The sequence below is a fragment of the Ambystoma mexicanum genome, chromosome 4q (genome assembly GCF_040938575.1).
Source record: "Ambystoma mexicanum isolate Mex_15411 chromosome 4q, UKY_AmexF1_1, whole genome shotgun sequence".
Lineage (NCBI taxonomy): Eukaryota > Metazoa > Chordata > Amphibia > Caudata > Ambystomatidae > Ambystoma > Ambystoma mexicanum.
Window position 1 is genome coordinate 660,820,918 of NC_090928.1, and position 24,801 is coordinate 660,845,718.

Consider the following 24,801-nt stretch of genomic DNA (forward strand, 5'->3'; position numbering starts at 1 on the left):
GCGCTGTCGCCGTCGTTGCCAGGAATATCTGAAGTGCTTTGGGCTTCTTCCGCTTCCATGGTTGCGTTAATACGTCTAAACTTTCTCAGGGTTGCTAAGGTTTGTGGATCCAGCTTTGTTACCTACGGAGGCCCCAGGCTATTGTTGCAGTGAGCAAGGACTGCTGTGCAAAGGTGTGCTCGTTCCCTCGATCGTGTTTCTGTGGTTGGTTTTTCGGCTGGAGTCTCTCTCAGCTCCATGGTGGGCTGCCCCGGACTTCGTGGCACGTTGCCAGCGTATTTGCCCTAAGTAACTTTGGTGCGGTCTCTGTTTCGCCCCCACCCCCTGAAGCACCACTCGGGTAAATCAGGTGCCCCGCTGCACGGCTGTCTCTGCGCACTGTGAGGTGCGTGGAGGACCCTTGATGGTCCTTAGGTTGGCTGCGAGGCTCCGCTAGTGGTGGCGAGCCTCCACAGGGTTAGGTGCTCGTAGGGATCCGTGGTGTGGGAGCGGCGGGTCAAAGCTGTTGGGGTGGACACCGTGGTCACTGTGCATTTAGGTTCGCGGGAATGGCCGCGCTGCGCCCTCGTTGCTTGGTGAGGAGGGGGGAGCCGCGGTTGGGCGAAAGAAGCACGGGCCTCATTCCGTGGGTGGCCGAGTGTTCGTGGCTGACTGCCGCGCACGGCTCGCCAGGAGAACGGTGGAGATGACGCCTGGCGGCCGTGTGCCAGGGCCCGCAAGGGTTTGCTGGGCGGAGGTACGGCGTGGCCAGAATAAGCTCGTAAGCGTTAAGGTGAGGCGTGGGTGGAGGGAGAAGGCCCTCGCATGCGGTTCGCACCGCGCAGCACGACTGCAGGATCCGAGGAGCGGGCTCCGATGGAGGGGGGGGGGGGCGGGCACCAAAGCGGAAAAGCCCGCGCGGGGCACTGCTTACTCTCACCGAGCCGCCCACTTCGGTCGCCGCCTGCCTGGCCGGTTGCCCAACGTCCTCCGGCAAGCCGGGCGCCGCGGTCCGCCGTGACTGTCCTCGTCGCCGCCGTACCTCGTTGAAGGGCAGGAATTCCCCCTGTCCGCTGGGCGCAGGACGTTATTGGCGGGCTGGTACCATTCCTTGTTAAGTTTCCTCTTACGCGCACGGCGCGTATTTCAGATGGCGGCGGCCATTTTTTCCCCTCTCCTCGCTTTTCTGGATACGGGCTTTCTGTGCTGCCCGGGGGTTCCCGATCGAGAGCTGTTTTCTGCCTCTCCACGCAGTTTCGTCTCCTGGGTCATGGCTGGGTGGGTGCTGAGTCGCTTTATCTACTCCGTCGGCTGGTTTTTCCTAACTTTGGTTGCCCCTGCACTGCTCGAAAAGATGACTTTAGCGGGCTTGAAGAGGGAGACGGTGGCTCAAGCGACCATCGCGTCTGCGCCCCCTGGTGGTCTCCGGATACATTGGTTTTTAACTAATATTGCTGGGGAAAGTTTTATCTAGGATTCATTGAGGGATTTAAAAGTGCTCGCGTTCTCTGAGAACCTGTTAACCTTTTTCCCTCCGTTAACCTTGCCTTGCCAGCCTCAGAATTTTACCAAGTACAAAAGTGATATATAAATGCCAATACTGTCCTAGTTAGCGAAGTCACCTCAGGGTGTTGGAAGTGTGTATGAAGCATCTCTAAAGAGTATCTACTTGCTTTGACTTGATTCTGAGAATGAATTTTGAAGTGTATTTTTATTGTTGCACATTACCCTTACTCTTACGTCCCTTCCCCTTTCCTCCATACTGTATGGGTGTCCCTTCCAAGGGACGGGAGACGGAACCTTTTTCACCAGAAAAAACCTTCTTCCCCTTTAAATTTAGAGGCCTGTGGGCGCGCTGCCCAGGGAACATGCGCTGCCCTGACTCCGCCCACCGGCACCACTCCCCAGCCCCCTTTTCTGCGTTGACGGGAACGGCCGAATTCACCAGCGCTCCTGAGTTTGGCTTCGGCCATGTAATTCCACGCGTGGATACTTATTCTCTGTCTGTTTGGTCATTCAGATACTCGGTCCTCAGGCGTCACGCTCCTCCCTGGCGCATGTCGACTTCTACAGGTTTCAGCAGGTGTCCATCCTGCAACAGGCTCTTCCCAACTTAAGACCCCCCCACGCCTTCTGCCTACATTGCCTTGACTCAAACCACCGTTGGCAGTTATGTTCGGTGTGTGACTCGCTGTCCTCGAAGGCGCTGAAGAACAGACTCGCCAGTTGGAGGGAGCTCTTCCAGAGGTCGCCTCCAGTGGATCTCAAGAACTTCGTGAAGCATCGAGCCAGGCCCAAGGTAGGCCCAATATTTTCCAGCGCCCCCGCAAGGGAGACGCCTTCCCAGTGACTCTCCCATGCGGGAGGGACCGGCCAGGTCCTTCTACTGGCACGCGCCCTGAGGCTGCTACAGCTACCAGCCTTCGGGTCAAGGGGTCCTCGGATCCTCCCGGGCGCAGTTTTGAGGGACGGGAAGGTTCTTGCACCGGGTCTACACCCGAAGGGCTACGTCTCTTTACTGGCACAATGGCTGAGGGGCTATGCCCTAATACCGGCAATATGTCCGAGGGGCTATGCCCTAATACCGGCAATATGTCTGAGGGGGCGCCTAAACGCAGCTCTACCGACCCCCGGCTCAAGGGTGTCGCACCTACCGGGCTGAGGCCCAAGGAGCAGGGTAGGCCTTGTGATCCTTACGCAAGAGTCTTGGACGAGGCCGGGCCCAGCGGGCTGAGCAACACGTGGCAGGCAGCTTGCCAAAATGGCTGCCGCGCCAGAAAGGAGCACACCGTCTGACACCATTCCACGAATTCGGCAAAGAACGAGTGTCAAGGTGGGACTAGCCTCAACCAGGTACGTGGCCTACAGTCTACCCTTCATTTGCGCAGGGCAACTTTCCTTTGCGTCCATATGGACAGGGTACGCAGTGGCTCCAGCAGCCCCCTGCTACCCTGTCGGTACCCCCTGCAACCTCTTTGGCCAGTGTGGATGTGCTCTTCGAGAAGTTTCTCGGTCTCCTCAGATGGGGGTTATCATCAAAGACACAGTCAGGGAAGCCCTCCCTGCCATGCTAACAGCACCACAGACACCGCCATCGGGCCCCCAGGCCCTGGTGCAGCAGCCTCATCCGGCTCTACAGCCAACTCCGCAACCTCTGCCACCTCCTCAGCCTCCGGCTGCGGTCCCTGTAACCCAGCCTCCGGCGCCATCTACCCCTCCTCCACAGTATCCTCCAGATCCACAGGATATGGACGACGATGAGGAGGAGGATCCGGACACGCTATCCTCAGCCAGGGCCTTCCATGAACGTCTTGCTGGCCTGGCGGAGTACCTGGGCCTCCCCGAAGTCGAACAGCCGGCAGAGGGGGTTCTGGCTGAAGTCCTCACAAGACGCCCCTCTGCCAACACAGGGATTCCACTGCAAACCGATGTAGTCTCCCTGGCCAAGAAGGGTTGGCTCAAGCCCCACTCAGTCCAGCCGGTCAACCGACGCCTTGACGCCAAGTACAGGCAGATGGAGGGTGGATACACTCTCGCTCTCGACCCATCCTCAGCCACACTCCTCAGTGATCGCTGTGGCATCACTTTACTCGAAGCCTCAGTCGTCCTCAGCCTCCTCCTCTGCGGTGCTGCTAGGCAAGGAGAAGATCTTGGAGGCGTACAGCGAGATGATCTACTCCAACACCTCCTTGCACCTGTGGCAGGCCAAAGCAGATGCCATGCTGGCTGCCGCCAACCAACGGTTATGGTGGGAAATTGCAGACTACCTCCCGGAACTCCCCACCCAATCTTTCTGTCCCTGTCTCTCCTATGTTCTCCTCTCTTTTGTTGCTCACTTCACTCATTACTCTCTCCCTCTACATCCTTCTCTCCTCTCCCTTCTTACCTGCAAATTGTTCTAAAAACTGAATGAACACAGACAGTTCTCAGTCTCACTGCGCTGAACAGTGCAATAGTGATAGGTGTTCCAAGTAATTCAAAGAAGGAGGGATTTCTCATGAGTCCAATGAGTTTAATAACGAAGTAGCCTGACACGTGTTTCGAGTCACCGGAGGGCAAAGTCAGGGCAGCGCATGCTCCTTGGGCCGCGCCCCCGCCTCTAAATTTAAAGGGGAAGAAGGTTTTTTCTGGTGAAAAATGTTCAGTCTCCCGTCCCTTCGAAGGGACGCCCATACAGTATGGAGGAAAGGGGATTATGGCCTAAGAGTATGTTAGCCACTACGGTGAGTAACTTATAATTTTTAAACAATGCTCATTTAAAACTGTCCGTTAAATAAATAATTATTTTACTAGAAACCCTTGAGTGCAAGTGTTATTTGGATACTTGTATTTGTGGATTTCGATTCTACAGCTCACATTTACCCCTCTTGAGACAAGTCTGGCTGCTCAGTCACACTGCCAATTTGTGTAGTACAGAGTTACCTAATACCAAGCAGACAAGACTGGTGTAGTCTCTCATAGGGTTAGTGCATCAATTCTTGCCTAACATGGGTCATTGTCCTTCTGCCTAGTAGGTTGTCCTCCTGGTTACCCGGTTTATCCTCCTTTTATACATGTGGGCCATCGCTTGTCAAGTGTTCAAGCCACTGGGTACAGGATCCATTTCCCAGACCTGTAAAGAGAGTCCTGCACCTGCTGGTTTCTCCTGCCATTTCCTGAGCTGCAACCACAGTGACTGACACTGTGAATACTTGTCCCCGGGTCCTGATATATTCCTTTGATCATCGACAGGGGTCCCCTGGGCCTTGGAGTATCTGGGTGTTTCAGCATCACCTCACCCTACCTCCCACCCCTCCCCACACACCCACTCCCAACCATGTATTACTCTTGGCTTGCATTGGTGTCCTTCCTGTTCTGCTTCTATTCCTCACCAGAGGCTGGTATCTCGAACCTGCAGCTGAAGCTGCTAGTAGGGAGTCCCTCTTGCGTTCCCTGCGGTTGTTTGCTTCTTTTTCCACACCTGTGAGTAGATCTGGTGCTTATCTTTACCTTATTACCGTGGCTGATCTGTGGACTTTGTCCTGTATTTTTCCTCGTGGGCAACCTTCTACACACTTAATTTAAACTCCTAAGTGACCAAAAAATTGAGCATGCCCAAACATCTTATTTTTGGGTGGTATTGTGTGGACTATGTTTTAACCCGATCGGTCCTTCTAAGTACTTCACTTATGTATACACTTTGCGCGAGTTGTCTGTTTTACAGTGTACTAGAGGTTGTGGGCGATCCTGTGTCAGTTCATCCCTTGGCATTGTGGATTCTGCCCATGACTGTGATGCATAATACTGGTGTCTAGGGTCCCCAAATCCCTCCCACCTCACCTTACCATCCCAAAGTTCTGAGTTTACCACCAGGTATAAATCATGCATTTGTTTAGGAGTGGGGAAAGATCTACCCTAGGGTCCTTTTTGCTCTCCTCGTACATGTACTATGTTTACTGTGTCTTGTCACTTATAGTACTTAGTTGAACATATTGTTCCTTATGGTGTTATTTTATAATAGTGTATATTTGCAGTATTCCAGAGTAGTGTACGTTCTTGCCTTCTCTTTTGGGACTAACTATACCTATCCACCAGCCTTCTTCCACCCCGTGGTCGAAGTCAAGATGTCTCTGCCATTCCTACCCCATTAAGTGATTTTGATCTATCTTGTGGTTTGGTTCGATCTTGTGGTTGGGTCCCTGTGTGTTCCAAGGTAAATATTCACACCCCTCACCAAAAGAGTTTGGAAAATCTCCCCAAGACCTTACCAGCAGCCATTCATGGCCACTTCTTTGTTGGTGGAAACTTGACATAGGAATCTGGTATGGGGTCCTTTGGCTTTCCCGTATTGGTGGCTGCTACATTTTTCCTCTAGAAACATGTAAGTGCCTATTTACCACTGCTTACTACCACTTATTGTCTACATTGGCATACAACAGTATTAATAGTTAACGCCCCCTCGAAGGGCAATAGGATATATTGTGGACTTTGCACTCCAAACCTAATTGTTTGGTCACAGCCTTGAAAAAGACCTGAAGTAAGGTTGAATCACATGTCGGCTGTTCGTTGTTAGGCAATTGTGGTCTTATGCAGAGAGCAACTGCATGGACGTTTATTGTGACTTTGATTTTTTTGTGACCTCATATTAAACACATTATTTAGTTTAATCACATACCTTCTCCACGCGCATGGTTGTCTTGGGTTACCATATTTTTGAGTGCTTCTACAGGTTGAAAGTCGGTAACAGCAATTTCAGAAGCCTACTGACATGTGGGGAGCCGGGATCCTGTCCGATTAACGTGTTATTTAAAAGTTTGTCTTGAATTTCCAATTGTTGACACCTCTGTTTAGGGTAGCGCTTCTTTGTGGGATATTGATATATGGGATATTGATCTGCCCTGAAACAGTTTGCGCAGTAAATATATATTTTTATTGAGTGTAGAACATATCCCGTCTTGATTTTTATTTGTTTTAGAAATATTCCTTTGCAAGTTTCAAACATTCTAATTAATTTGTAATTTCTTTAGAAATCTCATGAGGTCAGTTTCCTAACAATGCATCTTTTTTTCAACTTGTCAGGTTACAAACCATGTGACCCCCAAGTTATACGAGATCGTGTGGCTCACATGGAGTTCTGTTATCAAGAGCTATGTCAGCTGGCAGCCGAACGCCGAGCTCGTTTGGAAGAATCAAGACGCCTTTGGAAATTCTTCTGGGAAATGGCTGAGGAGGAGGGTTGGATACGTGAGAAGGAACAGATCCTTTCATCGGATGACTATGGCAGGGACTTAACCAGTGTGGTGCGTCTCCTCAGCAAGCATAATGCATTTGAAGATGAAATGAGTGGACGTAGTGGGCATTTCAGGCAGACAATAAGGGAAGGTGAAGAAATGATTCGAGATGAGCATTTTGGATCTGAGAAAATTAGAGAGAGGATTACGGACATTGAAGAACAGTGGGCCAACCTTGAGCACCTGTCTGCCATTAGGAAGAATCATCTGCAAGAAGCTTCCAGTCTTCACCAGTTCCAAGCAGATGCAGACGATATTGATGCTTGGATGCTGGATATCCTCAAAATTGTATCCAGCAATGATGTTGGCCATGATGAATACTCCACCCAGTCACTGGTCAAAAAACATAAAGATGTTGCGGAAGAGATTGCAAGCTACAGGGGAATGATTGACTCATTACATGAACAAGCACAGGCACTTCCAGCAGAGCATGTTGAGTCCCCAGACGTGCAGGGCAGGTTGTCTGGCATAGAAGAAAGGTTCAAGGAGGTGGCCGAACTTACACGTCTCCGTAAGCAAGCCCTGCAGGATGCACTTGCTTTGTATAAGATGTTCAGTGAAGCAGATGCTTGTGAGCTTTGGATTGACGAGAAGGAGCAATGGCTTAATAATATGCAAATTCCAGAGAAACTTGAAGATCTCGAAGTCATACAGCACAGGTAAGAGCATTTTGCATTCTGATAGATCATTTATAGAAGCCTCACAGAATCGTAACATGGATGATGCACTGACCCAGTTCTTGGGAGCTGAGAGGGCCTCACCGAGAGCAGCAGAATGTTACTGACACCTCCAGTTCCTGAATGAGGGGGTATTGTTAATCTAATAGCTTTTTTTGTTGGGGGTTAGGAGGAGTCTGTGTATTGTGTGTGCTCACATGCCCTAAAAAACTTAGAAACAAAGATGACTGCCATGGAAAATAAAAAAAGGAAGTAGGTCTCTTTTCTATTTAAATTGCGTTGGTGCGCATTGAGACAGCCCAGAAAAGGAGGTGCCAAAGGTAAATTGGGGGAGTGTCGGAATGGCTGGATTGAGAGGTTAGGTGCAAAGGGGTCTTGCAAGTGATGAAGGGGAAACGATGTAGTGGAGCGGCAAGTGAAGTAAAAAAACTGCAGACCTGGGGAAGTGACCTGGTGGTCAGTGGTCATGGTTTCAAGCCTGCATTCCTGGCCGCCTGGTTTTGTCTGTGCCTTCCCTGGTGAGCTGATAAGTAATTCCAAACTTAGAATTGTTGAAGTGGAGGCATGTGTGTTACTACACCGTTGAATTTCAGTTAGTAAAGTAAAGTAGGATTGGGGGGGTCAATGAAAACAGTGAGAAACTCTATATTTTCAGGTTTCATCACCTTTCAATCTAACATGATTTTTATTTCTTGTTATACTCTTTTCAGATTTGAAAGTTTAGAGCCTGAAATGAACAACCAGGCATCGCGCGTGGCTGTGGTAAACCAAATTTCTCGTCAGTTGATTCACAGTGGACATCCAAGTGAGAAAGAAATCAAAGTGCAGCAAGATAAGCTTAACACAAGGTACATGCAGTGGTTGCAGCAAAATGTAAAGAACACATTGGGAATTGTATTGTTAAAAACCATCAAACCAGATTGTTCACCTGTGTTATTTGAATCCGACAGACTGTTAGACCATTGATCAGGCTTTTTTTCTGACATGGTAGCCATAACCCAGGCCATCCGGCCTCCATTGCTTTCTAAGTTTCCTCATCCATTGTGGATTGTTTCACTGTTCGTTGTATCACACCATCCCTCACCCACACTCCCAAACAGCATAGTTGTATGAAATGCAGGTATGTAGAGTATTATACAGATTTTTGTGAATACTATGCCTAGGTTCCATAGCTGATGCTCACTTTGGCAAAGTCACACTTCAGACAATTTTTGGCTAGAGCAGTAGACTGTGTTGGCAGCTGCCCCCTACATTCCGGTTTTGATAAATGTAAAATCTTCCAATTAGGAGATGTATGGTGGGGGTATGGGAACAAGGTAGTGGCTAGAACGCCCTTTTATGTCCAGGCTTGCAGGCCCCTTTCTGTAGGTGAACCACCCACTACTGCACTATTGAGCTATACATCTTGTTTTTATGGTATTGATGACAAGGAAGGGCTCTAAAGCTAGAATTGGGTGGGGTAGATTTGAGGAGTTCAGACAAGTGCGTGGAGAGGGTCTGGCCATGCATGAACCCGGGCTTCCAAGGTAACAAAAATGATCCTAACCTACTCAACCCCTTCAAGGCTCCACCAGGACAACACCCTTCTTAGTGTGGAGGACAGGATGGTTTGTGATCTTGGCAGTACACAAACCCCCTGTGGTTAAGATTTACTATTCCATCCCCATGCTCCTCATTTAGCGGCCTCTGTTTCTTACTGTCCTGATGTGATTAACACAGCAATTAACTTGGTCCCCATTTCTTGTCTCACTCAATATTTTCTGCTTCTTCCGCCGCTACTCCCACAAAGCATCACCAATACCTATTAATTCTCATTTTGCCTGTGTCGATTACTTTATTGACTTGCATATCCTATGTCTGCATATTGTAGGTGGAGCCAATTCCGAGAACTGGTGGACCGAACCAAAGATGCTCTCAGTTCTGCTCTTAGTATCCAGAACTACCATCTTGAATGTAATGAAACTAAATCCTGGATTAGAGAGAAGACCAAAGTCATTGAATCAACACAAGAGCTCGGTAATGACCTTGCTGGAGTTATGGCTCTACAAAGGAAGTTAACTGGTATGGAGCGGGACTTGGCTGCCATTGAGGCAAAGTTAAGTGATCTGCAAAAGGAAGCAGAGAAACTTCAAAGTGAACATCCTGATCAAGCCCAGGCAATTAGTGAGCGGCTTGGTGAGATCAGTGATGTATGGGAAGAAATGAAAACGACTCTGAAGAACCGTGAAGAATCTCTTGGGGAGGCCAGCAAACTTCAACAGTTCTTGCGTGATTTAGATGACTTCCAGTCATGGCTTTCTAGAACACAGACAGCAATTGCCTCGGAGGACATGCCAAACACCTTGACTGAGGCTGAAAAGCTACTTACTCAGCATGAGAACATTAAGAACGAAATTCACAATTATGAGGAGGACTACCAGAAAATGAGGGACATGGGTGAGATGGTGACCCAGGGTCAAACAGACGCCCAGTACATGTTCTTGCGGCAGCGTCTCCAAGCTTTGGACACTGGATGGAATGAGCTCCATAAAATGTGGGAGAACCGGCAAAATCTTTTATCTCAGTCTCATGCATACCAGCAGTTGCTCAGAGATACCAAGCAGGCAGAAGCATTCCTTAACAACCAGGTACAATTATATATTTCAATCATTCCAGTTTTGTTTTAGCAATGTTTTCCCCTACATCACCACTACTAACATCCATTAGTGGAAGGACTTTGGAATGAATGAGAAATGTTGTAAACTTGACAGGAAGCTATGATGGTTGTTCCCCTGTGTTCAGCAGCACAGGCTCCAACAGTGTTCTGCCTGGTACTGCCACACTCCACTTTTGCAACCCCCCTGCCCAGTGGCTACTTGCGAATGGTTTGTGATTTGCTTTTGTTTTTTGTATCCGGTGCTTGGGGTCTTTCACCATACTGTTTCCTCTTTGAAATACGTTATGGGAAGCATCCTAAATCTGTACCTCTGTGGCTCCCACATATGAAAATTGGATCACTGCTGATAAATATATTCTCTGGTTATCTGGATTCAAACAGGTTCTTGTAACCAATTCCTCTTGAGGCACTTCAGAATCCTCGCATCAGACACATCACGTAACGTAATTTGCACTGAAAGGATTAAGGCTCCATTTCTCATTTGTATATGGCAGGTTATTTACTCATATGTAATCTTTCTGGTGGGTCTTTAGGCACACTGATCACACTCACATTGTTAATGTAGATAGTCCAACTTCTGGCAGTTCATTTCCTAGCTATATCAGAGTCGCTAGACCTGTTAGTGATTATCACGCAACTTCAGGGCTAAAAGACTTAGTTGTTTAGGCCTGTTCAGGGTGGACAGTGGCTGGCCAGAAGCACTGGTAGTTGCCTTAGGCATTTCTATTGGTTGTTGTGTGCCGGTAAGTTTTTCGTACTTTGTTAGTCTAATCTAAAAATTATATTTTTGACCTAAATGGAGATTTGGGCCCACCTCTTTAAGAGCCATGGATAAATTGTGAAATTTCTCACCAAGTAGTTACACTGGGGGTGCTAGCATCACTCAAAAACATACTCTGTGCAAGTTGTACCTTTCTCCCAGCTGTTAGAGCAGAATTTCATTTTTGGGATTCTCTCCACCACTATGTGTGTCCCCCGAATGTTTGCTTTTTTTGCTGCTGTCCTTGTTTTAGTAAATTAACTTTTGTGCTCTGAGGTACTTTTGCCGAAGTGCCCCTGCCTCTACAACCCTTTTTGAGATGTGCTGCTCCAGTAGCCCATATGGCTGACTGTTAGGACAGTTTTTCTAAAGTCCAACTAAAGGCTACATAAAACTATACAGCTTAGACAGTACATAAATCCACTCTTGGTGTAAGACTGTACCACCTGAGAACATTTGGTAGCGTAGACCGAGCAGCCAGGCTTACCTTAGGAGGGAGTGAGGGGATGTATCTTGGTACAAAGAAATTGCAGCATACATATGGTCCAAAGAAACAGTGAAAAACTATGTATTGTAAAAATAAAGGCTTTATTTAATTACAAGTACACCAAGACAAGATAAATCTGGAGTAACAACTATAACATCATATAAATGCAATTATAAAAAACAACTCAACACCTATGTTTATGCAAACCAAGGTATATCCTCATGTAGAGGAGCAAGAAGTAAATCAAGATGAGTCAAACCTAAGGGTATACCTAAGGATATACATTCAGGATAGTAATATACTGCTCTTGGGGAATAAGACCAGGTTAGATATACTTACAGAATACAATCAGTATTTCAGCGGTAGTTGACCCTGTCAGTCATGCAGTGACACTCCGTTATGAAATCACATAATAAACCAACCCTGTTACAAGTATACACCTTGCTATACTATATAAGAACTCATTTTCTATATTCTGGCCTGATGGACAGATGTATAGAAGGCCAATCTAGTATTGTTACAGGGACAACTCTGGGAGCTGTAGTCAAACCAGTTCATGGTAGCAAGGCGAGTGTCTAGGTTAAGTCTCAAAAGGTGGTGAGCTTTTAAGGGGTCCACAATTACCACACACAGTGAAGCAGTCAAGGAACACACTTGGACAAGATACAGTTCTGAAAACACGTCTTTGCTTATGGCCAATAGCGCAGTGAACAATGACTACAAACAGATAATCCTATCACACAACACTAAAAGTATGATACATATAGACAATCACCAGGGTAGGGCAAAATACACATTGAACCCCTGAAAAGGAAGGTACAGGTTATTATTGGCACTACAGGTTCACAGAGAATAGATCCTAACTTCAGAAGTCCATCCCTAAGATGTATGAGGCCTTGTGCCCAAATGTTCAGAAAAGTTCTATAAAGTTTTGTGAAGCTGGAGAAAATGAAGGTGGGGTCTCTGGGGGTCCAGTGAACAGTTCCCCAGGGAGTCTAACCTCTCTCCCTGGCTTTTCAACCAATACCTGGCAACTCTCGCCACTGCATTGCCATTTTCTGCTCAAATTTCCAGTGCTATGCTGACGACACTCGAATAATTTTCAGGCTGCCCTCAGCCACCTCCTCTTCCTCCCTCATCTCTGATTGCCTAACTGCCATTCAAGATTGGTGTGCTGCCAATGATCTTTGTCTGAATACCAGAAAGATGGAGATCTCCTCATCAGCATACCTTCACCAACCTTTCTCCTCACTCTCTGGCCGGCCTCCCTTGGCCCTCTTCTTACCCCCACCTGCGAGGCTAAGAACCTATTGTAACAGCCTCTTTCTAAATCTACCTGCCTCTACTCTCCACCCTATGCAACTGATCCAGAACAGGACTGCGAGACGTGTTCTTTGCCTCAAGCCCTGGGATCGTATCTCTCCAGCTCGGAAATCTCTCCATCCCAGTGGATGCAATGATTAAATTCAGAACCCTCTGTATTGTCCACAAGGCTTTCTGTGGCCTGGGTCCAAAATACCTTTAGCTATCCCTCTGCAAATACCTCCCCTCTCGAGCTCTTCCCTCCTCTACCTCTAACTCCTTAAGGATCAGTCGTTTTACAAAGAAACGAGCTGGAGGTAGATCTGTCTTCGGCTGGGGCCCCCCTTCTGGAACAGCCTCCATGCCACTCTAAAACTTGAGGAGAACTATCTCTGTTTCCGGAAGCACCTCAAGACCTTCCTCTTTGCTTTGCTTCTACTTTCGCTCACCCTCTCCCCTGCTGATCTGTTCTCTCTTGGCACCTGGCCACCCTCTGTCCTCTGGGCCCAGATACCTGCTCACCCTACAACCATCCCACAATGCTGTGCTGAATTCCCCAATTTCCTGGCTTTCAAGAACAGGTTGAGTGGAAAAGAAAAGCATTTATTTTGATGTGGTTATGAACAGTTTTGTGAGAGGTAGGCGATTTTGGCCTCTTTTTTTCCAATAGGACGTGTATGGACGGAATGGAAGAAAAGGGTAGGAAAGCTGAATGAGAGGACAGAAAGACATATATTTCTGAAAAGTAGACAAAATTCCAAGTTTAGGAAGGGGTGATTTGGCGAAGTCAGGCAACAACTATGTAGGAGAAATTCCATAGTTTGGAGAAAAAGCAGGAAAATGACAAAAAAAAAGTTATGTGGTGGACATGGTTGGGCTGGTACGGCAAAGGCTTGAATGCATTTTGAGCAAACAATGCTCCGCTACATTACCCCGATTATTGCAGTTAGGAAATCAAACATTTTTTGTAATGTTTCACGAAACCAGCATTACCACAAGCCAAAAACAGAGCCATGGTACACAGGAGTTTTATACTTATGGCCCGAACAGACGTACTTAACATGTGTAAATAAGGAAAACCAATGCGGTGAGGAAGGGCAAGCATACATTTTTTTGAAAGAGCACAGGCAGACCTTTTTGAAGGGTAGGTGACTTGTGCAGGTTACAAAAGTGTATAGGGCCTAACGCAGCGACTAAATTCAGGGCACATTTGGGAAATTAAAGGGTTGTGTGACAAAGGGCAGGAGCAAATGGGTTGAAATGTCATGTAAACCACGCAAACACAACAAATGTCGTACCTTCCCACGTTCCCACAGGTGTCCCGAGGAGAACGGTAGATCACATGTGTGGGTGCACCTACCTGGGCGCAAAGGGGAAAGCCAAACACTGGTAACCCCAAGTCTTTCGGCACACCATAATTTCACGAATTCTGCTCATGTGCACACCCTACAGATTTGAGCCTAGGGTGTCCAAGCCACCAAGGAAAACGGGTAACCCCATGCATTTCCGAAAAGACACCCGTGGGAATCCCCAGAGGTCTGATTTGCGCAAATCGGCCCAGAATTTATTACCCAGAAACCCCGGAAAAGTCCTAAATGTGGCGAAAGCAAACACAATTTCTGCACATTTCACTTGGCTCACCCACCGAAACACGCCGCCAACAACACATTGCCTACCTTCCCGCGTTTCCACAGGTGTCCCGACGAAAACGGTACCTCACATGTGTGGGTGCACATACCTGGGCACAAAGGGGAAAGCCGGAAACACGGGTAACTCCCAAGGGGTGTGGGTAGACGACCTACAGAATTGGGCCTAGGGTGTCAAAGCCACCAAGGTAAACAGGGAAGCCCATGCATTTCTGAAAAGAAGACACCTGTGGGAATCCAAATATGCCTGACTTGCGCAAATCTCCCCAGAATTGATTACCTACAAGCCCCGCCAAAGACCCACATGGAAGAAGGGTGCCCAAAGCTAGGGACATTACCGCCGACTTTGCTGGAGCTATGGCTGGCCTCCGTTACAGCTTCTCCTTCCGAGAAAGGACGGGGAATGTCCCGCCCCTCCCTGGCACCAACACTGGACATGGAGATGTTCAAACCAAATGGTAGTCACCCGCCCAAGGCCAAGAATTTCACCCCCTAAGACCCTGGAGCTCTGGCTGGCCTGCGTTAGAGCTTCTCCCTCTGGGAAAGATCAGGGACCCTGCTGTAGCTCCCTGAAACTGTTGCTGAGCTTCGGCCCAGTGAAACCACATTGGAGACTTCTCTCAAGGCCAGGGACATCAGCCCCCGCCATCGTGGAGCGCGGGCTGGGCTGCGATACAGAATTTCCCTTGGGGGAGGGAAGTGGCCCCTGCCGGGGCTCCTTGGAGCTGCCGCTGCGCTTGGGGACGGTACACCCACATGGTAAACTGATGTCCAAGGCCAGGGACATCTCCTCCAACCGTCCTGGAGTTGTGGCTGGGCTGCATTACAGCTTTGGGCACCCTGGGGGCAGATTGGCACACTACACACTAATGTGCCCATCTGCGCCAAGGGAAGTTTGGTAAACAGAGAAAAAGCGAAAATGGTAGGCTGCAATATAAAGGGGGGTGCACCTCCTCCCCGACCCCAAATGGAGGGAGGGGTCATCTCAGGTACCCCCTTCGGTGCAGGTAAGGGGGGGGCATGTCATGCACGCCTCCCTGGGGTCAGGTGTCCCTTCCTAGGAGCAGATGTCTGCCCCCAGGTAGGGCTGCATAAGATGGACCCCCACTCCATTTGGGTGGGGGGGAGGGCCACCAAAAAAAGTGGGACAGGCCCTCAGTGGATGAGGCAGTAGGGTTGCAATTGGCACACTAGTGTGCCCATCCGCGCCAAGGGAAGTTTGGTAAACAAAGAAAGAAATTGAAAATGGTAGGCTGCACTTTAGGGTGGGCTGAGGGACACACCCTAAACCGCCGGTGGAATTTTGTAACATAAAGGGGGGTGGCCCTCACCCCCTCCATTTGTGGTGGGTGGGGTTGGGGGGGGGGATCTCATGCAGCGCTCCCTAGGGGCAGATAAGGGGGGGCATCTCATGCAGCCCTCCCTGGGTTCAGGTGTCCCTTCCTAGGAGCAGATATCTGCCCCCAGGGAGGGCTGCATGAGATGGCCCCCACTCCTTTTTGGGGTGGGGGGGAGAGGGACACCCCCCTTTGCACTACAAAATTCCCAGCTGGTTTAGGGTGCCCCACAGCCCCCCTAAAATGCTATGTACCATTTTCAATTTTTCTTTGTTTACCCAACTTCCCTTGGTGCAGATGGGCACATTAGTGTGCCAATCTGCCCCCAGGGTGCCCAAAACCTACTGCCCCACCCATTGGGGGGCTTGTCCAACGTTTTTGGTGGCCCTCTTCCCTCCCACCCCCCACCCCGAGTGGATGTGGGGGCACCTCATGCAGCCCTCCCTGGGGTTCATACGAAGGGCTGCATGTGTTGCCCCTCACCAAATTGATAGCATCATCATTGCACTGTTAGGGATTATATGAACACATCAGAGACCAAATTGGCACGTACAGAACAGAACCAAGAAGAAAACGATCACAGGCACCAATAGTTTTACTGCTGCCCCCAGCCATGACGGGACCCAATCAAAGGCAATCGATAGCCAATCTGTGTTATGAACTCCACCTTCTTCATTTGAACACCTACATTGTGCACCGCCTTGATGATGTGGGATGGTGATCATTCTCAGCATCCTCCGGGGGTATAAAAGTAGACAGTTTGATCTCTTCTTTCTTCCCTGCCCTTGAAATCGTCCCTTTTCTGGCAGCACACCAAATTTTATGTGTGATCTGCAAGCTTCTTTCTGCTTCTTTAGGTGCTAGAGTGGCTGTTGGCACCTTGACAGGCATTTCCTCTCCCTTCAGGTGTTCTTCCAGGATTACTAGTAGCACTGAGTGCAGGGTGGCCAGTAAACACTTGCCCCTCCAAGATGGTAGGAGTTGCAGGTAAGCTTGTCGGCCACAAACCCAGTAGTAATCCATCATTGCTGCCGTACCTTTCGTCATACCAGGGGATCACAAGAGTGTGGTTGCACTGTGTGTTTGTGCCACCAGAAACTGTTCCTTCATTGCTAAAATAAAGTTCAAAGGTTTTGGTTCTATGTATTCACACTGGCTTCTTCATTATTGGAATCCGTGTCAGCCATGTGATGTGTTGGAACCATATTTGTACACATAGTCTCTATTTGGGATATTGCTTCTCTGCTGTACTCGATCAGCCCATCTGCCAGGCACATCACTGTGGTGCCCTGCCAGCTGTCATTGTCATTTGAGTAACCTCCCAAGGAAAGATATGGTCCTTGTAGACACTGGCGGTATTTTGTGTTGCCGTTGCATAAAGCGGGGTCTAGATCAATGCTCCTCAACTGCACACTATGTGCCTGGAATGTGCCCTTTATCCCTTATAGTACAAGATGTACCAAGCTTTGTGCCTCTGTACTTGGGAATGGATGTGGAACTAAAAACCCTAGGAGCCCCTGATTTGTGCGGGATAAGTGCACTCAGGTAACGGCTTTCATTGATTATATTCCTTCCTGTAATGCGCATATCGGAGTACCAGCTATTCAATGTTTCTACATTCTGGATGTCAGAAATACTATCAAAGCCTAACCTCTTATGTAAATCATACATCATTCATACTTCCCGTTTAATTAGTCTAAGAAAACCTGTAGGGGTGTTGGGCAGAATTGCTTGCAGTACCCTCTGGGACCACCACATACAATTAGGACTACAGGTGTAAGCAAAACCAACCTTTGGTATAAGTCTGTACTACACATTTTTTGGTAGCGAGCTGAGCAAGCCAGGCTCATCTCAAGAGGGAATGTGAGAAGTAAAAGCGGTTACACAGAGGTCTTACAATCACAGTGGTTCAAGTAGACACTTGCACTCAAGGGTTCTTGGTAAAACACTTACTAATTTATTACACAGTCATTTAGAAAACATTCACTAGAAGGAAGCAACTTAATATCATATTTAAAGGGAGGTTTTGTATGGTGTGTGCGCTGACATTTTATATATATTGGAGGCATTGTCAGAAAGGTTCTGTAAATAATACTTGCACTGGGTCAAATAAAGCCCCAAACATAAATACAGTCAAATGATCACAACCATATGCATCAGTTCATGCCCCTATCGGGCTGGTTATTTAATATGACATATGAAAATAAGGTGTGCGGCCCTCTCAGTAGCCAACACTTGTAGTGCAACTATTATTATTTACAGAACCTACTGACAATGCCTCCTATTTATAAAATTTCAGCGAAACACACCATAGAAAATCTCCCTTTAAGTATTGTGTCTCTTGCAGGTTGGGATTTTCCTGCTGCTGTGAGGGTGCAACAGACACATCTTGTTTGAATTCTTTCTGGACAGTTGAGTACTCTGTTCCGTAGCGCTCTTTACCTGGTAAATCCCAACTTAATATCATGCACAAATATACTTCACTACTTCAATACCAAACCAATAAGTTTCTGAGTAAATTGGGCTGCCCTGAAATAGGAGCAAAATGGCATTTCAGTTACTTTAAAAAGGAGGAAAAAAGGCACAAGTTAATAAAATAGATCACAAATACTTTCTTTGGCAGTGTAGATAGTTTTAGTTCACTAGAGGACTCGATTCAGTTCAATAGGCCTAGGCCAAAGTCAATGGACTAGTGTCTTGGATAGGAAAGAGCAGTTCTTGTCGTAAACAGTAAAGTCTTTGCCAACGTTCTCAGAAGTAGTTTGTACAAAAAAGAATCATTTGTTGGGTCACAAGCTGATTAGGCCTGCAAGTTGGGAAAGTTCCACAAACTTTCCCCGCCAGAGTTAAGTTCTCTCAATCAGGTAAGCACAGTACCTTAATATGAACAAAAGATGCAGCTGAAGACGTTGGTACCTGGCAGTTCCTGCACATCTTTGCTGTTCCTGAGCCTCAGTTGTGGGGACAACAGGGAGGACGTCTGGGGAACTCCTGCACTGCACAGGGACGGGTCAAACAAGCTGGCAAAATGGAAGAGCTTTGGTGTCCTTCCCCCTGGTTAATCCTAACCAGCTCTGAGAATGGTATCCAGGTGGCTTACGAGTTGATTGGTCCCACAAAACTCAAAGGAAGCCTTGAAGGGGCTTCTCTGTCGAGATGAACTTGTCAATTCGGACCTGCAGCAGGGCTTCACCGGGCAAACCAATGGTCCAGGAGTTGCAGCAGCCGTCCTCTTCCAGCTCGTCTTCAGTTCTTTCGTTCCAGTGTTCGACTCTGCTCTCCAGTCCAAGAGATTCGCCTTTTAAACAGTTTTCTCCCTTTCATTCCAGCCTAGCTGTCACTCACCCAGCAGGGTGGCTGTCCTTGCCAGGCAGTCAGCCAGCCAATCACGCCAGAGTGCATTTGGGTCTCCTAGGAGACAAAGCACAGGGAGTTTCGCGCACCTACCTCACTTCCTGCCCACCCCAGACACTCAGGCTTCAGAGGCGGTCTTTAGTCCTGAAGCCCGCCAAAGGCATACGAACAAACTGTAGAAGGACCTCTCCAATAAGAAATGGCCAAAAAAGACGACCAGGGACCTATTTAAACAAAGTGGCTTAAGGTGCATCTTGAAAAACATGGCTCCCGCGATTTTTAGCTACCAGTGTTCGCGGTCGGGAAAAATCATGGTAGTTAATTGTAAAACCACTGCCACCAGCCATTTCGATAGAAAAGGGTAGCATTTGACTGCTACATGAGTTTCTAGACATAGGGGATACTAGGTAACCCCCCGCCCCCCAGCACTCTATAGTAAGATAGTGTGTGCTGGGTCTAGGAATTTAAAAATACTAGTAAAGTCAATTTAACCTTACATTCTCTGGGAAACAGTAGTTTATCCCAGGGAAGGTATTAAAACCTTTTGGAAGTCTAAAAAGATATCCTTGTGTCACTGCACTGAAGGTGCTGTGTAATGCACATGAAAAGATGATGCCTATTGCGTTATCTAAAACTCCATAATCAAAGAATACAAGAGTAAAACACACATCAAAATTAATGAGTTGGGGGGGGGGGGGGGGGTTGCACTAGTTTCCAGGTTAAAAAAAAATCAAGTCCTCAAAATCCAGCAACGTTGCTGCCGGTCTCTGAAGTGAAGGGAATTGGTACATTTATGAGAATTCTCCCTAACAGGCTGGCCAGCAAAAAGTGAGACATTTTGTATTTCCCTTTTTTATAGCATTTATTTTCCAACTGTCCTTCCTCCCCTTTATATGGCCGCCCTATATAACAGACATCCCTCCATCCACTCCAACAACCAGTGTCATACAAAATAACAAAGTACTTTATATAATCTATAGTTGCTAGAATTACTTTTGTCTTAATCTATTTCCCACCATAACCGAGGTCGGTCAGCCATCTTTGCTTATTCCTGGAGAGGAGAATAAAGGTTAGCAAGAAAGAGAAAGACAAAGAGAAGGAAGGAGGGAGAGAGACGGAAAGAGGAAGACCCTTTTCCACCGGGGCTGACAGGGTCCTGGACCTTCAAAAAAAGGGGGGCCGTGCAAATAGCTTAGGTCCTCAAATTGTCCAGTCAATTTAAAATTTACTTTTAAGTCCTCTGTCCTTCCCTGAGACTGTCACAGTGGCCTTGTGTAGACTACGTAGTCTAGGATCCATGCCTTACAATAATTACATAAACCCAAAAAACTGCTACATTTCCTTCACAGTACTGGGCCTAGGGGCGGTGCGTAATGCCGCCGCCCTGTCTGATAATTTTTTCCCCTATTACAGAAATGAGTTGTCCCAAGTATAGTCCCTCCTGTTGGCAGTATTGTGGCTTCTTTTTATCTGCCTTGTACCCTTTGTGAGCCAGCAATTTCAATAATGCAACAGAACCCCTCCTGCACCTGATGGTCCTTTTCACTACATACCAACCGATCATCCACATACTGTGCTTTCCTTGTACTTTTGCCTTGCTTCAATGTAGTCTGTTCTGGGTTCACAATTCTCAGTAAATCAACATCATGTTGATTAACAGTCCATAATTATGCTGGCGCATATTGCATGTCCTCCTCAAAAAATAAAAAAGACTGGGTCACCACTGCCATCAGGGGACACTGTACCTCCTTATACTGCACCATGATATCACGGGCGATGCAGATTTCCAAAATCTTCCCATTTTTTTCACTGTCCTCAAATAACTCTTCCTCAGTCATTTTCTTTAAATACACTGTCGGGTCTATACATAATATTGTGCGCCACTCGCATCCAACATGGTCTGTTCCAATTAGGACTGCTCTTTTGTCCGATACTACTAGTCCTTATAAATCTAATGGTAATATTGTCCCTGCCCCCATCTCAAGTGGCACCATGAGTCAGAAAATAAAATCTGTAGGTACTTGCCAACACTTTCTCACAATTTGAGGCACTGCTTTCACTAATACCTTAATACCATTAAATCGGACCACAGGAACCCCATGGACTACTGACTTCCTTGCTATTGCATTGATTATTACCAGTGCTTAAATTGCACACATTCCTGGAGTGGAACACACTACCCCTTGATCTGTGAATAATACAATTATATTTATTGTACTGAGCAGCACCCTACCCAACAAGTTCACATGGGAACTCTCTGAATATAACAAGGGGGTTTGTACTACCTCCCCTCCCACTTTTATATCCAGCTCCTCAGTGTATGGAACTGTATAAATAGCCCCAGAGGATCCCTGCATGTAAAGAGTTTTACCCAATAATGGAAAGTTCCCCTCCATGATGCATGATTTGGTTGCACCTTAATCTACCATAAATATAAATTGCCTGTTTCCCATTTCCTCTTCCACCAAGGGCTCCTCTTCAGGGTGTGCAGTTATCAATAGGATTGGACATGCGAGTGCTTTCTGTGGGCTGCCCTAATCAGAATATGTATTTGTCCTGGTCGCCCCCGTCATTGTAACTCCTTGGAATGGGGCGCCTGTTCCCTCCTGCCATTCTGTTAAACTGTGTTCCCTCACCCTGCTGTAGTTGTTGCCCATGTTGCCCTTGCCTGTCGGCCCCATAAGGGAACTGATTTTGACCCCCTCGCAAAATTGCTGTTGTCTCCTTCCTTGAGACCCTTGGAATCCCTGCCCTGGAGATGATGGTCCATAATTAAATCTCATCCCCGGCCTGTTCCTGCATTCCCTTGCGAAATGCCCTCATTTCCTGCAATACCAGCGCTGTGATGTTCCCAATCCCCCTACCCGTGGCCTTATCCTCCCAAAGCCTCTTGCTCCTCAAAATCCTCCTTTTCCCCTTGTGCTCCTTCATACTGCCACTGTGGGTTGGGGTACTGGTGCCCCCCCCACTACCCCATTGTCCCTGTCCTCCTTTGCCCCATAGTGCTGCAATTTTGGCATTCCCAATTTGTTGAGTATCACCTGTCCTTACCCCCTGAGCCGGTGCCTTCACTGGTGCTTGAACGACAACCTTATTTAGTTTCTTATTTTGTTTCTTTTTCACTAGTTTTGCCTCGTTAGTTTGCCGCTTCTGGGCTTTCTCCCTGTTCTGCTCCTTGATTCTCTTACAATTGTGGACTATTATACTTTGTATCTCTGTCCACCCTTTGGCTTCAATTCCCACAATTTTATCTAGTGCCTTCTGGACCTCTTTCGGTAGTCCCCTCTTTACAATAAAATAGAAAAATGGTACTGTCTCAACTCTCCACATTTCCTGTAACTTGAGAATAAACCTAACTGGGTCCTCATCACTCATTGTGCACTGCATTAAATAATGTAAGTCAGGGGTATCTGGGTACATCCATCATAAGGGCAGCCCATACCCTTACCTCATCAAAGGCTGCTCCACCATGTTCATTATCTGCAAGACTTGCCCTTGCCCATATGTCCCCAGCTTGGTCCCCAGCTGTGTTGACCAGTAAACTCTTAGTCTCCTACTGCTAAGGCTACTCCTGCTTTTTGTTTTTCAAATTCATAGATCCATTTACTAGCTCCAGCTATAAGCTGAGGGAGCTTTAATCAAATTATTTTTGTCCATTAGAGGCCATGGTACATACTGCGTTATCCCTACTTCTTTATGCATTATAGGCATCTGCATATCTATTTCGTTTTCTACCCCTTTAGTATTCTTCTGATCTTGAACTATTAAATCTGGTACATTTCTTGGTCTGTCCCTTCTCACTGCTTCTTGTGGCAGGGACGGGTTTCTCACCACCTCCTCTCATTGATCTCCTTCTTGCCCTGCCTCTTCATTATTTCTACCACCTTGATCTTTCCCTCCATTTTCCCTTGCTTGTTCTACTTCTTGTCCCCGGACCGTCCATACCCTCTGCCCATCATTTTTTTCAAAATATACATTTCTTATTGCACCAGGGTTAAATCTAAACAAAAAATCTCCAGACTTCCAATCCCCTATTTTCTATACCAGTACCCTTATTTCTGGTGATACTGCTTCAGGTTCTGGTAACCTGACCAACCTTTCCTGCAATGCTCTTAACTCGTCTGTGTCTACCTGTGGACCCACTGGGTACACCACTGCTACGGGCATAGTAGAGCTTGTGGATGGGTTATATGGAGGTGCAAAAGCTCTGGAGTCCCCCCTCCCCCCAGCCCTACCGTAGTTGCTAATCCCTCTCTCTACCTCTGGAGGCTTATAGACTGGGTTTGTATACCCTACTGCAGGTTTAGGTGTTACAGGGTATATCTCCTTACATTGGATCTCTTTCACCTTCCTGATCTTCCATATCCTCAACTAATTGACAGATTTTTTTTTTTTTTTTGGACTTGTTCCCTTCATATTTTGCTGCTACACAGATGGACATTTCTTCTAGCATGTTTCTGTTATGGGAGCCCTGCTCTGGCCAGCAGAAGGACATCCCCCGCCCCCCTTCCTTTGTTTCTACTATCCATGGTTTATTTATTCTGTCACAATACAGTGGCAGAACCCTATGCGTGTATTTTATTGGAGTTTCTTCCTCCATAATGTTGCACGCGCCCTTAATGCTTCACTTAAACGCTACTGCTATGCTGCACGTGCTTCAAAAATACATATGAACCCACTATTTCCCCCACCCCCTTACTTTTTCTTACTTTCATTTCACCCATACACACCGTTACTAATCCACCTTCCTTCCTCCCCTCCCCCCCCACAAAAGACAGCAAGAGAAAATATACACAAAATAATTGACTACCATCCAGGCCCATTCCTTATACCGAACCACTACTGTTATAATACCACTTAATGCTTTTATCGCCATAAGAATAATAATGTGTGATACTACCTCTCAACCTGTTATGGCTGAGGATCCCTTACCTCCCAGTCCTTATACGCTGGGGATCCCTTTCATCTCAATATGCTGAGGTTCCCTTTCCATTACCAAAGTAGAAAAATAAAAATATGTGACAATTTCAATAGATAACCCACTTATACAAGCTACTCCTTTACACATTACCTGAAATCCAATCTATCCTATCCAATCTTAATCCTCATCACCAAAAGTCCTATTTTATACTGCATCACCAATACTACATCACCAAAAGTCCTATTCCATTGACCTTGTACAACATCCACATCACCATATCCTTCACATCACCAAATATTTTGTTCACATTACCATATCATACAAAACCCAAAGTGGGAACCTCAGCAGTCACTGGCACCTAGAGGTAGAAGCATACAATGAAATACAAAGTGATGCCAGGAGAGCGGGACTAATTAGGAGAAGGAGGGCAGAAAGCTAAACGAATCAAATCATTATTTCATTTTATTTTGATTTAAATACAAAAACATTACACATTTTAATCAATTGTTATAAAAGCATTCTATAAAACATGCATCCAAACATTCATTCATTCAATCTAAATAACACCCTAAAATTGTTTTCAATTATTTTAAGATACAACAGAGAAATGTACAATTCATTTCCAAATCTCTTCACATATACATCTAACAATAGTTCATTCCAAATAAAGTATCGACTATTGGTGCCCATAAATGCAGATCTTCTTTAGAACACAGGCTTTCCAGTTGGTAAATAGTTTCGACTTGACAAAATATATGTCTTCATCAGGATAGGATGAACATTAACAGATTCGACAAACCCCATTGGTTTCGCATAATAGCTTATGTTCCAATGGCTTGGTAACTTGAGCTCCATTCACATCTAGTATATGTCAAAGTTGTTCACTCTTCAGAAAAGTGGACTTTGTTTGTA

The 24,801-nt window shown here is 46.8% G+C and overlaps 1 protein-coding gene across 2 annotated transcripts in view; it reads left to right on the top strand.

Annotated features, from left to right (window-relative positions):
• Positions 1-24,801, top strand: part of SPTBN1 (spectrin beta, non-erythrocytic 1) — a 964,524-nt gene that overhangs the window by 605,894 nt on the left and 333,829 nt on the right. For both annotated transcript variants that reach the window (XM_069608234.1, XM_069608235.1), the window contains 3 exons: positions 6,538-7,408; positions 8,137-8,274; positions 9,297-10,053. In XM_069608234.1, the coding sequence (XP_069464335.1) occupies positions 6,538-7,408; positions 8,137-8,274; positions 9,297-10,053 (1,766 nt within the window). The remainder of the gene's footprint in view (positions 1-6,537; positions 7,409-8,136; positions 8,275-9,296; positions 10,054-24,801) is intronic.